The sequence below is a fragment of the Camellia sinensis genome, chromosome 3, assembly GCF_055761805.1.
Source record: "Camellia sinensis isolate YWXY chromosome 3, ASM5576180v1, whole genome shotgun sequence".
In the NCBI taxonomy this organism is placed as follows: domain Eukaryota; kingdom Viridiplantae; phylum Streptophyta; class Magnoliopsida; order Ericales; family Theaceae; genus Camellia; species Camellia sinensis.
The window spans coordinates 185,193,729-185,211,287 of NC_138963.1; the positions used below are offsets into that span (position 1 = coordinate 185,193,729).

General features: G+C 35.6%; 2 protein-coding genes across 5 annotated transcripts; both read right to left on the minus strand.

Moving 5' to 3' along the window:
- Nucleotides 1-1,330: 1,330 nt before the first annotated feature.
- LOC114301186 (uncharacterized) lies at nucleotides 1,331-16,982 on the minus strand. Of its 4 annotated transcripts, XM_082921634.1 has the most exons (8): nucleotides 15,520-15,698; nucleotides 15,346-15,408; nucleotides 7,533-7,815; nucleotides 4,416-4,501; nucleotides 4,238-4,330; nucleotides 4,029-4,136; nucleotides 3,544-3,946; nucleotides 1,331-1,737 (listed from the first exon to the last, which is right to left on the minus strand). In XM_082921634.1, exons 3-5 carry the CDS (start codon nucleotides 7,812-7,814, stop codon nucleotides 4,246-4,248), a joined length of 453 nt encoding a protein of 150 aa, XP_082777760.1. In that variant the 5' UTR covers nucleotide 7,815; nucleotides 15,346-15,408; nucleotides 15,520-15,698; the 3' UTR covers nucleotides 1,331-1,737; nucleotides 3,544-3,946; nucleotides 4,029-4,136; nucleotides 4,238-4,245. The 4 variants fall into 4 exon arrangements, with proteins under 4 accessions (XP_082777760.1, XP_028101909.1, XP_082777759.1 ...); XM_028246108.2 differs by lacking the exon at nucleotides 15,346-15,408 and having other exon boundaries at nucleotides 4,029-4,153; nucleotides 15,520-16,982; XM_082921633.1 differs by lacking the exon at nucleotides 15,346-15,408 and having other exon boundaries at nucleotides 15,520-15,882.
- Nucleotides 8,099-10,754, minus strand: LOC114279671 (uncharacterized). The gene is made up of 5 exons (XM_082918682.1): nucleotides 10,101-10,754; nucleotides 9,549-10,018; nucleotides 9,254-9,449; nucleotides 8,662-8,872; nucleotides 8,099-8,448 (listed from the first exon to the last, which is right to left on the minus strand). Exons 1-5 carry the CDS (start codon nucleotides 10,752-10,754, stop codon nucleotides 8,099-8,101), a joined length of 1,881 nt encoding a protein of 626 aa, XP_082774808.1.
- Nucleotides 16,983-17,559: the final 577 nt, after the last annotated feature.

Below are 17,559 nucleotides of genomic sequence, written 5' to 3' on the forward strand. Positions count from 1 at the left end.
GAATTTTTAGTGAAAATAAAAATTTTAATTTGAAAATAGTACCCCCATTTTAAAAAAAATTAGTTATTATTAGCGCTGAAATAAAAAAAATGTCACTATTAGTTTTCGAAAAACATGACGAATAATTTTCTCACTAATGATATAGTACCAAACAAATAATTTCGTCACATTTGCTCAATATTTCGTTGCTAAATTGAAATATTTGATGACAAAATATTTTGTCATTGTAGAATTTTTTTTTTCTGTTCATTTTAGTGACGAATTTTTGTCACCTTAATCTCACTACAAGAATTCGCACTTTTGCCGACTAAAAATTTGGTCGACAAAAGACCATTTTTAGTCGGCAAAAGTTATCGGCGGCTAATTTTTTTAGTCGCCACTTTGGTCGCCAATTGAGGGTCACGGAAAGTAATTAGCGACTAAAAAATTTTTAGTAGCGAAAAAGTTATATTTGCTGACTAAATTTTTGGTCACTAAATATATAATTACTGCGACTAATCCATTTAGTAGCTAAAACACTTTAGTCGTGAAAAAGTTTTAGTTGCCAACTAAATTTTTGGTCGCTAAATATATAATTACTGCGACTAATCCATTTAGTAGTTAAAACACTTTAGTCGCGAAAAATTATATTTTCCCGACCAAACATGTTAGTCGCCAATTCGCACATTCAGCGACCAAAAAGTTTGGTCGGCAATTGTAATTCATTTTCCACAACCAAAAACTTTGGTCGGCAATTGTGGCCCATTTTGGCGACCAAAAAATGTGGTTACCAATTGTCACATTCCACGACCAAAAAGTTTGGTCGGCAATACATTCCGCGACCAACAATTTGGTTGGCAAATGACACATTCCACGACCAAAAAGTTTGGTTGGCAATTGTGGCCCGTTTTGGCGACCAAAAATTTTGGTTGCCAATTGTCACATTCCGCGATTAAAAAGTTTGGTCGCCAATTGTCACATTCCTCCACCACCAAACATGTTAGTCGCGAAAAAGAATGTTTGCGCAACTAAAACTTTAGTCAGCAATTGACCTATTAGCAACGAAATCCTTTTGCCGCCAAAATTAATGATTTTAACGACTAATTATTTAGTCGCCAAATGTACCCTCTTGTCTACCTTATTTAGTTGGCAAAAGTATTAGTTATCTTTCCCGACTAATCAATTGGTTGCCAAAACCAAACAAACAAATTCAAAATTTGGTCGCCAACATCAAACAAAATAAACCTGTAATTCATAATAATTCATCCAATCCATTCAATATAATATGTAATTTGCAAGGATCATTCAAATCAACTGAATCATAAACATTCAACAAAATACATAAATCATCCAATCTTGAACCTGTTTAATGAAAGTCATCAACTATTATAAGTTTTCATCCACAAGTAATTTCAAACTACATATTCCTCCAATTAAAAATCCACTTGTAATCTATATAATCATCCAAGTCACATCCATCTAACATAACAGTTTAAAACGTACCATTTATTTGTTATTATGTTTTAAATTGTTATCCATGCGCATCTATCAAAAAATATAAACACTAGTAATCTACCCAAATATTTTCCATACACATCCATCCAAAAATATAACTACTAGTCTATCCAAAAATATAACTACTAGTCCACCTAAATCTTTTCCATACATACATCTATTCAAATATATATATTCCTTCCAAAAATGCTTATAGTGCCAATTAGTCATATACAATTTAGCTTCGTGCACGAGATCATCCATCTGTTCCAAAGAAAATGAGAAATAATGTCAGGCAACTTTTTGTTGAAAACATTTGCACATCACTTTATTGTAAAGTTGGACAAAAAATGAAAAAAAATTTAGTGGAAAGTAAAGAAAACATTAACAAATTAAATGGCTATCCATGCCATTTTGTAAATAAAACATCATTCATATGTATATATCAATTCTAACTATTGTTCAACTTTACAATAGTTAAACACCATTAACATCATCTTCTTTCCTATTAAAGGAAACATTAACAAATGCCTAGCCAAGGTATAGACTATTCATATGTATATATCAATTCTAACATTAAAAGAAAGAAGATGAAAGGAACACCAAGGTATGAGAACAATTCAAAAACACAAAAGGGATCCTTCATGATGACTAAAAATGCCTAGCCATGGGAAACACAGACAAATACCAGCAAAATACCACTTTTTATCAACACAAGCTCCAGCAAAACAACAAACCCTTCTCTGTATCGTAAGCATATTACCCACTAACACCAGACAAAAAATTAAAACACTTACCTTCTACTCATATTTTTGATGCTACTTATTTTGCATTGAGGTAAGGCAAAGTGTTTTTGGGAGTCAAGGGTTGTGAAGAGTTTGATGCTAAGTTGTTGATGGGTCTTGTGGTTAATGTGTTTTTACCTCATGTGCTGTTATAAATTGTAATTGTTGCTTTGTGCTACTGGAGCTGTTACAATGGGATTTGTGAAGGGTGTCTCAATCTAATTGGGATATATCCTTGCTGGTTGAACGCAAATACAATCTGAATAATTTCCATTGATCAACAGATAACACCTAAGATCTTTCATTTGGGCCGTTATGCAAAGTTTGCCTTTGATCTACTATTCAGCTGTACTAAAATGATCAATAAATACAGTGACTGTGCCATAAGAAACATAAAGACCAACGTTGAAGTACTGTGAACTCCATTTTCTCAGCTGAAAAAGGAAACCCCAAATCAAAAATATTGGGATATCAAAGATGCACATGACTCTGATCCAGCATGTAAAGTATTTTGTTGATCATCTCTTAACAACCTAAGCATGCATGCATACATTAATATCAAATATATATCCACAACCCTAGTCCTATCGACACACCACTTGGTCCCACAAGTTTCTTTAATCTAGTGGGAGGTGACCGTGATGATCTCCAGGATGTTTGGGGTTTTTTTTGTTTATGTGTCCCCCAAATGGCCCGTTTTCGCCTTTTTCCTCACATTTTTTGGTATACATTTATAACCGTGCGTCCTATCGACACATCGCTTGCTCTCACAAGTTTCTTTAATCTAGGCGGAGGTGACTACGATGATCTGTGGGATGCTTGGGGTTTTTTTGTTTAAGTTGGCCCCAAATGGCCCCATTTTGCTTTTTTATAACATTTTTTGGTCTACATTTCTAACCGTGCGTCCTATCGACACACCACTTGCTCCCATAAGTTTCTTTAATCTAGTTGGAGCTGACTGTGATGATCTCCAGGATGTTTGGGGGTTTCTTTGTTTATGTTGCCCCCAAATGACCTGTTTTCGCCTTTTTCCTCACATTTTTTTGACTAACTCTTTAACCATGTGTCCAATCGATGTGTCGCTTCCTCTCACACCTTTTTTTTAATGTACGTTGACGTGACCATTACAATATTGAGGCTGTTTCGGTGCTGTTTCCATTTTTTGCCCTCGAATGGGCTATTTTCCCATTTTTGCCTCACAATTTGTTCTCTAGTATTCTTAGAACACGTTTATTTGCCTTCACTTTGAACATAAATATAATGCAATCTAGTTTAACACACTTACCCATTACCATGAGTAGCTACGGTGGGGACTTTGGTGGATTGAGCATTTCCAAAACTTGCGCCAACATGCCTTGAAGTCCAAAAATCTGCCCCTGCATCTCCTAACGTTGTCTTGCATTCTCTGCATCTTTTATTTGTTGCTCCTCTTCCTTTTTTTGATGCTCCTCACTGTCACTCTGCTACTCCGCACGCAGTATCTCCAACTCGGATGTAAGCCTTTTCAAGTGCTCCTCACGTGCTTGTGATGCTGCATTCGACCCAAAATCACAGGACGAGGGCTTTGGTCCGACCCCAAAACCTCTCAAGTATCCCTTCTTCTTCCCAAGAACCACTCTTGATATATCCTCTTGTGTCATAGGCGTTCTAGACTCGATAGACTCATCCCACACCATCGTCATTTGCTCCTGTAATTGTGACATTGGAATATTGTTAATATAAATCAAACACAGTAGTTACTATAAATGTCCAAATGATTGGAATACTTGCATGTAAATCACCACATATAGGATCAATCCATTCTTTTGTCTTCTTGTTTTGATGAGTGTCCTTGTAGAAAACGCAAATATCTGGCAACAAGCCACCGTTTTCCTTCACCTGTGATATGCCAAACACTGAGATCAACACTCCTTCATTAATATGATAACATATGAAATAAGTGTGGATAAAGTTAATAAAATCAATGACACACATCTCACCGCAATGCTCATCGCCGCCGGAAAAGATCGTGACCCACTAGTGTGATTGTAGGGTAGCTTGCTCCTATTAAGTTTGCCGATGTCGTAGCGACACTACGTAATCCATATTGTAAGGGTTTGTTACATATATAGTTAAACAATGATAATAGTTCTAACTAATAACTAAATCATAACATACCTTACAATCTTTATGTAACACTTATTTTCCATAACTTGATGGGATAGTGAATTCTCCTCGTAATTCTCCCCAATCTCAAATTTATCCTACAATCAATACAAACCAAATAAGTAACTTAACTGATGTAATGTCAAAGCTGAAAATATGTCAAGAGTGAGAAAACCTTAAAATGGTGTCATTATACTAGTTTAAATGAGGGAGAAGACTCCCTATAGTCTTGCCATAATATATGATCCACCACTTTCATAGTTCAATATGTGAAGAAAGAATTTGTTGACCATATTATTTTAATGTTAAACACAAGTTAATTGTCATGGCTTTGCTCTATGGTGCAATACCTTTTGTGTGTATATATGTATATATAGATATAGAAACCTATCTATTAACAAATAGATTTGATGACTTGTTTGTAGACTGGCTATCCAAAGGCTTGAAATTACAAAGAATGACTTATGACACTGGATTGCAAAAACAAAATTTGGCTACCATTTGTGTTAGGCTAGAGGAAATGCTATTTTACAGGCTAGCTTGGAGAGAAGGAAGCAAGATTTTCATGAGCGTCGCTTTGCACTTGAACAAGATGTATACTCTTTTTTACCCATTAGATATGGAAAAGATTTGTGGTTGTTTTCCCATTACTTGTTTTCTTTTGATACTATTTTCTATCTCTGTTTTTTTACTCGATATGTTCAGCATTGGGCATGAACTTCAGGTTTGTCCCTTCAGTTAAATATGTTCATTTGCATGCCATTTTATGCCTTGGTTTTGTTTCACAGTGTTTCTAATAGTGAATTTTCTGATGCAATTGAAAATAATCCATAATAGGTAAGATGTTGAGTCACTTTTTCTGATAATATCTCTTTATAGAATCACATAGTAAAATGGCAATGATTTTCCCTGTCACCACTTTGTAGAATAACAGGTTACAAGAAGTTATTGATACATGGAAAGACCTTTATTTTGTGTGTGTGTGTGTGTGTGTGTGTGTGTGTGTGTGTGTGCGCGTGTGCGTGTGTGTGTGTGTGTGTGTGTGTGTGAGAGAGAGAGAGAGAGAGAGAGAGATGTGAAATTTGTGAATTAACTGCCTTTTATGAGATAAGTAAAAATTTGGGTCTTAGGAAACTGCATAGCACATTAGAGCCAATTTTAAAGGGGAAGTGAGACGTTGCTTGATTGATAGATTAGAAGGAAGAAAATAGCCTCTGAGTTTCATCTGTTGTTTGAAGAGAAGGCCAATATGCATATTTTGTTGATATGACAGAGAAAGTTGTAACTGTTAAAGATCCTAATTTTTTTTTTCTGCCAAACTAGTGTGGACAGAGCTGGGCATGACAATTATTTGGTTCTGTCAGCTGGTTGGGGTTTGGACTTTAGAGTGTCGATAGTTTTGTCCAGAATGATTATATTGTTACCAGATGTTAACTGTGGCTTGACATGACTGTTGGTTTTGCTTTTAAACACTTTGCATGTGAATGTGTAATTAGACTTTTTCAAGCTTTCATAACCAACAAAGTAAACAAAGAAAACAAATTAGCTCCTATATGCACATGAAAACAGCACTGTTAACTAAGGCTTGACATAACTGTTAAAGAGCCTAATTTAACTACCATGCCCAAATTTCAATAGTTTAGTCTATGTATATGTCTGTGAAAATCATTTTCATTGTAGATACAAAAGACCAGACCACTAGTAGAGAATCCAAAGAAGAGAGTGTGAAGAGTTCATTTGAAGCAATCAGTTCATTTTGTGAATCCAAGTCTCAGTTCACTCAGCCCTCCATTTGATTCACTCTTGACATGGTAGGTTCATTTTGTGAATCTTTACTCATTTTATTAAGGCCCATACCTAACAAAAATGAAAAAGACACAGGTTCACACTATAAAATCAAAAGCTTACTCGTTTTGATCCCAACAACATGTAATATGTCTCCATAAATCGATAATGAGTACCCTCCATGTTTTGGACAGATGCGTGTAAAAAAAAGGCAAAATTAGGCCATTATACGTTTGGATCAACACTAATATGAATCTAACTCCTAACCCAATCCCTTCATTCTAAATGTTAAAGCCAGCATAAGCATACAGCAGCTTTTGAACTAATCATGTTTTGTGGATATATGAAAATTAATTACTACACTCCAACTGAGTGACTGAAATGAGCATATGATCCACTACACATTTCTTGAGTACACAACACCTAATCATGTTCTCACTCTAAACACAACAGCAATTCACATTCCATGAAATTATTCAAGTCCTACAGTAAAAAAATGATTAGTTGCATTCACCTACTAAGCTCCTAAATCCTACTAAAAGAATGTTCTTTAACAATAACTAAACTATTATTCAATTTGAGCCAAGTGTGCTACTGATTATGAGTTTGCCTTAAAGCTACAAAAGGAAAAAAAGACAAAAAAAAGACAAAAAAAAAGACAAAAAAAAAGACAAAAAAGAGATGAGTTTGTCTTATTTTATTGGAAAACATTCATCAAATCAAAACCTTCTTCATGGGAGTTAAGGAACAAATTCTCCAATGTATTAGCAGTAAGCTGTTTTTTTTTTTTTCCTTTAAAGGCAATTTAATAGTAAATACATTTTTACATACTTGTATCCTAATTAGTTTTATGCATATTTTTGTATCTCAACAATAAATCTTATTACTTGGGAGAGTTAATCCATCAAATCCTAAATTCCATATTTTATACTTTTTATTTTTATTATTACCCTTATAGATGTGATACATTAATTTCTATTATAAAATATAGAAAATTCTAACGGTTAAAGATCCTAATTTTTGATATGACAGAGAAAGTTCTAACTGTTAAAGATCCTAATTTTTTTCTGCCAAACTGGTGTGGACAGAGCTGGGCATGACCATTATTTGGTTCTGTCAGCTGGCTGGGGGTTTAGACTTGGAGTGTCGATAGTTTTGTCCAGAATGATTATATTGTTACCAGATGTTAACTAAGGCTTGACATGTTTGCATGTGAATGTGTAATTAGACTTTTTCAAGCTTTCATAACCAACAAAGTAAACAAAGAAAACAAATGAGCTCCTATATACAAATGAAAACAGGACTGTTTCCATCATCCACACTATGAAAACAATTGAATCATACCCGGACAGCTTGTACAATAGCCCCTTTTGTTGCTGGATCAGCAACAGTCCATTGATATTGCATAAATGGATCAGCTCGTGCATTAGTTTCAGATGGAGATGGTGCAACAGTCTCAGATCTTGACAATGCATTACTTTGAGACGGAGATGGTGCAATAGTCTGAGATCCATCTACTGCAACACCTTCAAGAGCAGGTGTAGGTGTATCAGTCGGGGATGAGTATGGTTTAATTAATGCCCTCTTTGGTAAAGGAATACGGCGCATCTTTTTCGCAGGAGCCATTCTGTTACATTTTGACATAATCAAAGGCAAAGAGAACAATGAGCACATGGATAAGCACAAATTTTTAATGCGTATAGACATATACATCAAGATTGATAATTAACAAACATTTATGTAATAAATGAACATTCATGAAGCATCTTAATTTCATATATATATATTAATCCATCTATGTAAATTTGCAAGTGATATTGACGATATAGATAACAAAAACTATGGTAGTATCTCCGCAATTAGTGTGTACTAAATAAATACATGAAGGTTCTACGTCATGCTTTACATAGTTAAACAATGTCAAATTCGTCTTCTTCTTGATCATCATCATCCTCAATGAAGTCATCTGCGTCGCTATCACAAATGAAAGCATCATCAACACCCTCGACTTGTGTTTGACTACGAGATTGGAAAACCATTGTATTTGGAATAATTTCACATTCAATATCATCTCTACACAAAACCCCTTCATCGCCACCGCCTTCAAATTGCATACCATTGTCGTCCACAAATGTTACAACCTCAGTGGTTTCGTCTTGTTGGAACACACTATTGAGAACATCATCAGGTACACCATCCATCTCTGGCACATTCCAGATTCCTCGATGGTGGAATCGTTCTACAACTTTCCAATTCCCACCTAAGTTGGTATCATTAACGTAGAATACTTATTCTACTTGAGCTGGAAATATGAAGGGGTAATGTTCATACCATCGACTTTTTACATCAACACTTGTGACATGTGTATGCGTGAGACAAGTCTTCTTGCTACCGGTGTTATACCATTCACATTTATACAAAACAACTCGATGTCTAAACAGATATGTCATTTCCCACACTTTGCTCAAGTAACCGTAGAAATACATTGAACGACCCTTATGCTCCCCTTCTACAACCAACCCACTGTTTTGAGTTTTACGACGGTTATCACGGTCAATGGTATGAAATCGAACACCATTAGAAACACATCCTGAATATGTGTTGACTATTGCACTAGGACCGTTCGCCAACGACCACAATTCATCGGTTGCTTCCGGCGACCCTTGATTCCGCAACTGATTTATCTACATAAGCAATACTTGTTATGTTACTTTCTTGAAGGTGATTATAGCATAATGTGCTCAAATGTTTGATAAATAGATGTCTTACATGTTCTTTGAACCACTTAGGAAATTCATCTCGTTGCCTCTTTGTGGTGTCACATGTACTTCCATTTTGCAAAATGTTCTAGTGTTCCCTAGTTAATAAGAAGAGTAGATAAGTAAGAGAGATAATTACGAATAATTGGACAAACTTAAATTTGCTCTGTAAATTCTTTCTACTGTGAAAACTTACTCTACATACTGTTCCACTTCAAAGCTATTGTACAAGACAAACCAGTGAGCAATCTCTCATTCGTTGACAGACACATCTGGTACCCTACTGATTAGACCAAATGGACAAACCTTTTGAGAGAAGATGGCTAACTCTGAACCGTGGTCACCACCGTCATCATTACTTTCATCTCGATTAAACACTGTTTCAATTCCATCAAAATACATCGAGCAAAAAGTTGTACACTCTTTGGAAATGTATGCCTCCGTAATTGAACCTTCAGGATGAGCTTTATTGGCAACAAATCCTTTTAGAATTCCAAGTAGCCTACAAGAGGGAAAAATTTTACTATGTCCATACTAAACAACAATATGGACTACCATTAACAGTTGATGAGCGTGATATGGTAAAAGCATAAATAATTACCGTTCAATTGGGTACATCCATCGATATTGCACTGGCCCTCCAAGTATAGCCTCGCGCGGCAAATGAACAACCAAGTGAACCATGACATCAAAGAAAGTTGGAGGGAAAATCTTCTCAAGCTTGCAAAGTACAAGTACGCTTTGATCCTGTAGTTTCTCTAAATCTGTCACCTTCAACGTCTTTGAACACAATTGTTGAAAGAAATTTCCTAACTCAAAAAGAGTCGTACCAATTGCATTGTTAAGATACCCACGCATCCCAACCGAAAGTAGTCGTTGTACAAGCAAATGGCAATCATGACTTTTGAGGCCTGAGATTTTGCCACTATCAGCATTCACGCAATTGGAGATGTTTTCTGCATAACCGTCAGGATACTTGATTGATTTCAAAAAAGCACAAATGCCTTGTCTTTCTTTCGTGAATAATGTGTACACAGCTAGCGGCTTCACAAATGACCCATCTTCACGCCTCTGTAGGTGTGACTCCTTCCTAATTTTTAAATTTTGCCAAATCAATCCATGCTTTTTCTGTGTCCTTGTTCTTCCCACCAACATTTAATAGTGTCCCCATCAAATTGTCACAAATGTTCTTCTCTATGTGCATGACATCAAGGTTGTATCGAAGCTTAAGCGTCTTCCAGTAAGGCAACTCAAACATAATGCTTCTCTTTGTCCAATTGAACACTGGATTTTCGTTCCTTTGTCTTTTCTTGTTATTTGGATGTTTTCCAAATGGCTTGTATGTCCCAGTCTCAATCTGCTCTAATATTTGCTCCCCTGATAACTCCACAGGTCTGCACCTAACCTCACTTTGTCCGTTAAACAACTTGCTCCTTCGCCATCTATGGTTCTCGGGCAAGTAACGCCGAGCACCCATGTACGCTATCTTACTTGTTAACCTTTGTGATGATGCATCCTTGTTACAAGTGGGACAAGCCAAATAACCTTTGGTAGTCCACCGGGACATGTTACCATATGCAGGGAAGCCGTTGATGGTCCACATCACTGCAGCATGCATTCTAAATGATTGTTCATTTTTGGCATCATAAGTTTGCACCCCATCCCTCCATAACTCCTTCAACTCATCAACTAATGGCTGTAAGTAAATATCAATATCTCTTCCAAGTGCCGATCGTCCAGGAATAAGCAATGACATCATGGAGAAAGGCTCTTTCATACACTTCCACGGTGGAAGGTTGTAAGGCATTAGGACAACGGGCCACATACTGTATGATGTGCTTATATTTCCAAATGGATTGAAACCATCGGTAGCGAGCCCTAGCCTTACATTTCATGGATCCATGGCGAACATAGGATGTTGCCGATCAAACTCTTTCCATGCCTCAGCATTAGCTGGATGCCTCAATATTCCATTATCCAGATGTTTCTCCTTGTGCCATCTCATATGTGTAGCGATTTTCTTGGACATATACAATCTCTTCAATCTTGGTGTCAACAGAAAGTACCTCAATATCTTATGAGGGATCTTCTTACCCTTTTCGTTGTCCAACTTGTATCTAGGCTCTTTACACTTGGGGCAATTATGAAGATTTGCATTCTCCTTCCAAAATAATGCACAGTCATACCTACACGCATGAATGGGAACGTAGCCCAAACCCAAGTCATGTAAGAATTTTTTGGCGACATATATGGTCCATAGAACAGTCTCATCACACTCGGGTAGAGTAGCCTTGAAAACTTTCATAACCATATCAAATGAGTTATTGCTCCACTTGTTGTACACCTTAATGTGAAGCATCTTAATAACCAATGACAACACAGTGAAACTTGTGCAGTCCGGGTATAGTTTACGTTGAGCATCTTCAAATAATTTATCAAAGTTGCGCCCCTCCACATTCTCAAAACTAGCAGGTAATTCGTCCCCTTCCTTACCCATTGCAAAACCCCTACAAACCTCTTCCTACATAGTAGGCAAATCATCCCCGACATCCTTATCTTCCCCTATAATTTCACTATATATGACATAGTGACCTTCATTCGGTATGAGAGGTTGAGCCACGGGAACAAGTTCCCCATGGTGCACCCAAGTCTCGTAAGAAAGAGATATCCCTCTTCGAATCAAATGAATCTTTACCACGTGGCTTGTATGTATTTTGTCATTCAAGCAATCGATACATGGACACCGGATCTTATCCTCAAAGCCTACATTTATCTTCACAAATTCAATAAATGAATTCACCCGTTTTTTATACTCCTTACTGCTTAATCTATTTTTTATTGTCATCCAACCCTTGTCTATTTGGGCCATCTGAAAGGTTAAAGACAACCATTACATTAATTAGGGTTTGAAAATATTAGAGAAAGTGTAATAAACTACCCTAAACATGCTAAACGTTTATTTTCTACGTGAAAAAAAAAATGGGCCCATTTGGTGGTTTTATAGCCTAGTAATATGGCCCTAGAAAAGGCCAAGCAAATGGGCAGCAACAATAGCAATAATAAATTATTGACTTTCACAATTAATTGTTTTTGTCAACGCTGGTAACATAATTCATAAAGTAGTTTAGGTGAAATCTATGATATTAGTGACCTATGAATGTCTATGGTTCTAAAGAAATGAAGAAATTTCATTCATAAACATCAATGCACCTTATGACTCCAAAAATAACACCCACAAGAAACTTCATTCATAAACATCATTCATAAACATCAATACATAAGTAAGAAGAATAAGTGAACAACATACGCATGCGTGCATTTAATTATGAAAAATTTCTTTTCGGCCTATGTGGACATATGTTTGGATTAACTTGCAATTAAAACAAGGGTTGATAAGTCAAGTTTTCTGGTACTAGAAATAGTGATAATTCAAGTTTTTGGGAACTCATTTCAGGGGACTGTCTGCTTCATTTCATTGAATGCTTTGGTCTGTGCTGCTTGATCTGAAAAAAATGACACATGTTGAAGACATAATAACCAACTAAACTGTTGTAATATACACAACTCCTTTGCAACAGAAAAACACCTTGAACTCAAAGCAAACACTTGAAGCATATACTCTCTAAAATCTCCATATTGGCAAAGCCAAAAAGATAAAAAGAAGCCTGTTCAAAATTGTTTAAGCTGTCATGATACCAAAATAGCAAATTTGATATATACATCTACATAGGCACCATGGCACAAAGGTATGCCAGAGACACAGCCAATACAGCCTAAGGTGTTATGTTTTACATTGCTTAAGACCTTATAACCCTGCTGCCCCTGTTTCAGAGTCGAGCTAAAAGCACCAAACAATAATTAAGACCTAAACCAATAACATCAAAGCTGCCATAGAAGCACCACAAATCAGCAGACAAATACAATAACCAAACCAGCCCCAAGACAGTAACAATCATGGCACAACCAGCATGAACACATTGTTAGCGCTGGCCTAAACCTCAAAACAAAATGGTGATCAACACTTCAACAAAGCATTCCCAGTTGGAGCCAAAAAAACACAATAACAACAGAATCCACAAATTACTTGAACCCTAAACACAATGGAAACTATTTTTTGACAGATGTCATCAACTCATTTTCAATGATTTGGATTGATACATTATATGTTGCTTCTTTCAATTCCCACTTACATAATTTCAGGGTTTGCTATTTTATGATTTTTCCCTCTAAGTGCTTATTTCCAAGCTCAAGCGTTCAATAAATGCAAGTTGGAGCTTAACTTTACAATGTTGAGTACCGTGATTATTCTATAAGTTTCTACAAGTTACTTTTATTCTTACTAATGTTTTCATACTGATTCTTGGCCAAAATTGTGGCTATTTTATGGTTTTCCCAAATGAAAGCTTATTTTCAAGACAAAGTGTCAGGTTTTTGATTAGCGACTAAAACCTAGCACCCCGTGCTGACTCTGTGAGTTTCTACAAGGTACTTTTATCCTTTAGTATTTAAGACTTTAACTAAAACCCTTGCCCAGATTTGTTTTTGAATTCACTTACATATTGAATGCTAAGAAAAATGACTAAAGGCTAAGAGAAGTATAAAAACAATTGAAAATTTGGGAAAAGGGGTAGGAATTCAAACCACTTATAATTTTTATACATTTAAAAGGCAACAAAACCTTAATATGCTATCGATTATAAAATTGTTGATGTCATCAACTGCAGCAATCATCAAATAATAGCATTATTAGTACTACTAATGCTGCTATTAGCTTTAACATTGTTTTTGTTTTTGTCTCTAGCCATCTCTACAACTACTCTCATCACTTTGGGCTACTGCATGAAGGGGTGCAACCATGCCTTTGTAGCTCGGAAAGAGGGCATATAATAAAACTTATCCTTTCATTTGCAAATGTAGAATCGCCAAATCAATTCCCTCAGTAAAACGTTTTTTCATTAGTCACACACTCAAGGGCACATTATTCAAAACTTATGTAGTTAAGAAGTTTACAATAATAGAAGTGACTAATGTGTGTGTGTGTTCTATGTAAAGAGCATTATTGTGTTTCTGTGCATGTCAATTTGGTAAAGGAAGAAAAAATTATGATGCAACTGTTTCTTATGTTGCTAAATCACAATCAGAATGACAATACCATGTATCTTATAATTAGTTTACACATTGAAACAAGACAACATTCTGGAGCATCTCCATACTAAGACAAAATCGGAATCAACATATTGCACCATAACAGGGCTCATCCTTAAATATCAATGTCACATATTTAAAAAATCAATGATGGACTGCAACAAGTACACCTAATTAGTCCCATCCAGGCAATAACCTACAGGTTTGGTATGTATAGCAATTTTAACTTATTTTTTGCGATGTGCCTACGACTTGGTAGCATATAAGTTGTTGTGCATATGTTTAGAAACTTGGATTAGTTAAGTAAAAAGAAAAGGAAAGTCAAAGTGATTATGAAAGAAAGAAAAGAGAAATGAAATGAAATATCTAAATTTCTTGGTTTTGTTTTGTTGAGGGGTAGGAATTCAAACCACTTCAAATTTTTCAACATTTAAAAGGCAATAACACATCTGAAATCTCAGTCTTTTGTTGGGGCTTGGCCAATAATGCCACACGTCCGACAGATTTATAATTGAACCATTACACACTATTAAGTAAATTGCCACCACACATGAAATGCCTTTTCAAGGTAACCATCATCCTAACTCACAAGTCATCCAATTCATAGCCAATAAATAATAATTAACCTCGATAGTGTACAACCAATCGGATCCCTAAAGAAGTAGGTTCTAATGAAATCACCAAACAAATCCACTATATCAACGTACTACCCTTATCAAATATGCTCAAAATTCACTTGATGAAAATGTATACATAATAAAAAGCTTGCTCAAGAAACGTTATGCAATAAACTAGAAGCACAAAGATACATTAACTTTACAAAAACAAACCAAACAATCGAAATCATTGCAAAGTTCAACAAAAATAAATTCTTTTGATTGAATCAGAGAAAATAAAGACCTCTAACTCAACTCAACTTAGCACAGCTTTGTTTATTAATGATCATGCAATAACCCAGATCATACAAACAGTGATACACAAAATTCCCAACTAATAAGCAAATTATATGAAGGGGATATGGTATACTTGCATGTGTTCTGTCATCCCAACCAAAACGAACAAGAATATACATATATATATATATCAGTTTTCATTGTTTGCATTATCTGGTGAGTATGATTTTAGTCCATCCCTTCAAACATTCACTCAATAGGGCTTTAAAATTAGGGATTTTCAAAAAAATTGGTTTTGACAAATAGGGAAAACAAAGGAAAATAGAGAAATTGAGCGACAGAGAGAGAGAGGACCCATACTTGATGTCGGGGTTGTTTGAAGATAGGCGAACTGGTTATAGTAGAAAGATGGTGATGGTGGTGCTATTAGGTGCGAAAAGAGAAAGCAACCATGTGAGTAAGAGGAGTAATGGAACACAACTACAAAGATTGAGAGAGAGAGAGAGAGACAAAGACAGAGATACAAATACATACCTAACAATGGAGGCCCAAGTACTTCTCGAAGCGTCGCTGATGCTTGGTTGAAAAATCGACACAGGCGACTGCGATGACGGAGGAGGAGCGACTTTGTTGACTGCAATCGAGCAGGAGAATCGACGATGGGGTGCATATGAGGAGTGGTGCGCGGGAGTGGTGTGCGGGAGTGACTGTATAAAGAGTTTGAAAAATTCACTCGGTTGATATAGGGCAATTTTTTCCCTACAAAACTGTTTGTGGTCGGTATTGTATCAAAATTTACTTCAATAACATTCAAAACAGGGTCGCTTTAACATCTACGACCAAATTTTGGTCACTAAAAATTTTACAGATGTTTACAATTTACTAGATGTTTCCAATTACAATTTTACAGATGTTTTCAATATTATCAACTCATTTTTTTTCAGATGTTTCCAATTTTGAAATTTTTTTGTTTTTGTTGTGTGGGCATATACAAAATGTATTTACGTAGTAGTTTAAACCAATAATGTAGTACAAAATCTTATAGATTGAATATAATTAAGTCATTATTTTGATGTAGTTGAGAAACTATTTAGTGTAATTTGTGATTTCTCATATTTTGAGCATCACATAGGCAACACCATATGGTACTCGAAAACTATGTAATAATTTACGTTCAAAACACATCATTTATAACCAATAAGACTTGTTCAATATTTTTGTCAAATAAAAATTAAATAGATTTTATAATATTTTGTGCTATAAATGATGTGTTTTTATTTTCTAAAATTAGGAATTTTGAAACCTGGTAATTTTTTGAGCCAAAATTACAAACTTATATTACCATCCCGCACCGATGTATTACACACTATTATAGAATTTTGATTTGTTCCTATTAATAATGATTTTGAATTTGTTATGCTTAAATTTAGCTCATAAAATTATTCTTATCTTAATATTGATCATGATTTTTTTAAAATAACAAATTATAATTAATAATTACCCCCTCTAACTTAATTTCCTGGCTCCGCCACTGGCCACCGCAACATCAAGCCCATCTCCAATGGAAGTAAACAAAGCCGAAAAGCCAGTAGTGGAGGCTCCACCAACTCTAATCCCCAGCCTAAGAAGATCAAGCATGGTCGGCTTGTTTCCATAGAACGACGGTGGACCCACCATCAAATTAATCAAACCGATGGCGACTCAATCGATGTGGAGCCCTAGCCCTAGCCTATAGCTATTGATGAGTTGCTCTGTGGTATCACCACCACAAGGTTTACAGTCATATGTGCTAATCGAGATCTAGGTATGAATATTTTTCTTGGGTAAACTACCAATAGATCCTAATAGTTGGACTTAATTCCCATCAAGTCCTATTGAAAATAAGTCTGCGTAAAATTGTCGCTAAAAATAATTTTTTCGTGACAATTTTTTATATATGTCGCTAAAAATTGACAATTAGTGACTTTCTTTTGTCATGATTTTTATAAATTGTCGCTAAAACTTACAATTGGTGACATTTTTTTATGACAAATTTTTCCCATAGGACTTATTAGACAATAAGTCCACCTATTAGGATCTACACGTAAGTAGCCCTATTTTCTTCAATGGGTTGGGTCTGTAGGAGATATAGAAGGATGGCTTCGACAATGCAGGGTGATGAATAAATGGCTTGAAGGAGTTCTCACTTCTGGCCACACCAACACTTTCAACTCCGAGGTTGATTTCTCAATCAAGATCGATACGATTTTTATCAGTAAAGGAAGATCTTCATGCCTTAATCGATTCTCAAGTGATAGATAAATGCCTCTTTTCTTCTTACTAGCCTAGCTGTTAGGCAAAGATCGCCGGTGGTATCGGCGATGGTGGCAAAGACATACAAAGCGGCTTGAGGGATTGAGATCGATGACCCACAAATGGAGAAGAGAGAGCTCCTTCAGATAAACAAATTCAATTTTTATACATTATGTTTTAGTCGCTAAAAATAAATATTTTGCGACCAAACTTTTGGTCAACAAAGATAAAAAGTAAATTTTTGTTTTTCATTCAACGACTAAATAATTTTAGTAGGCAAAA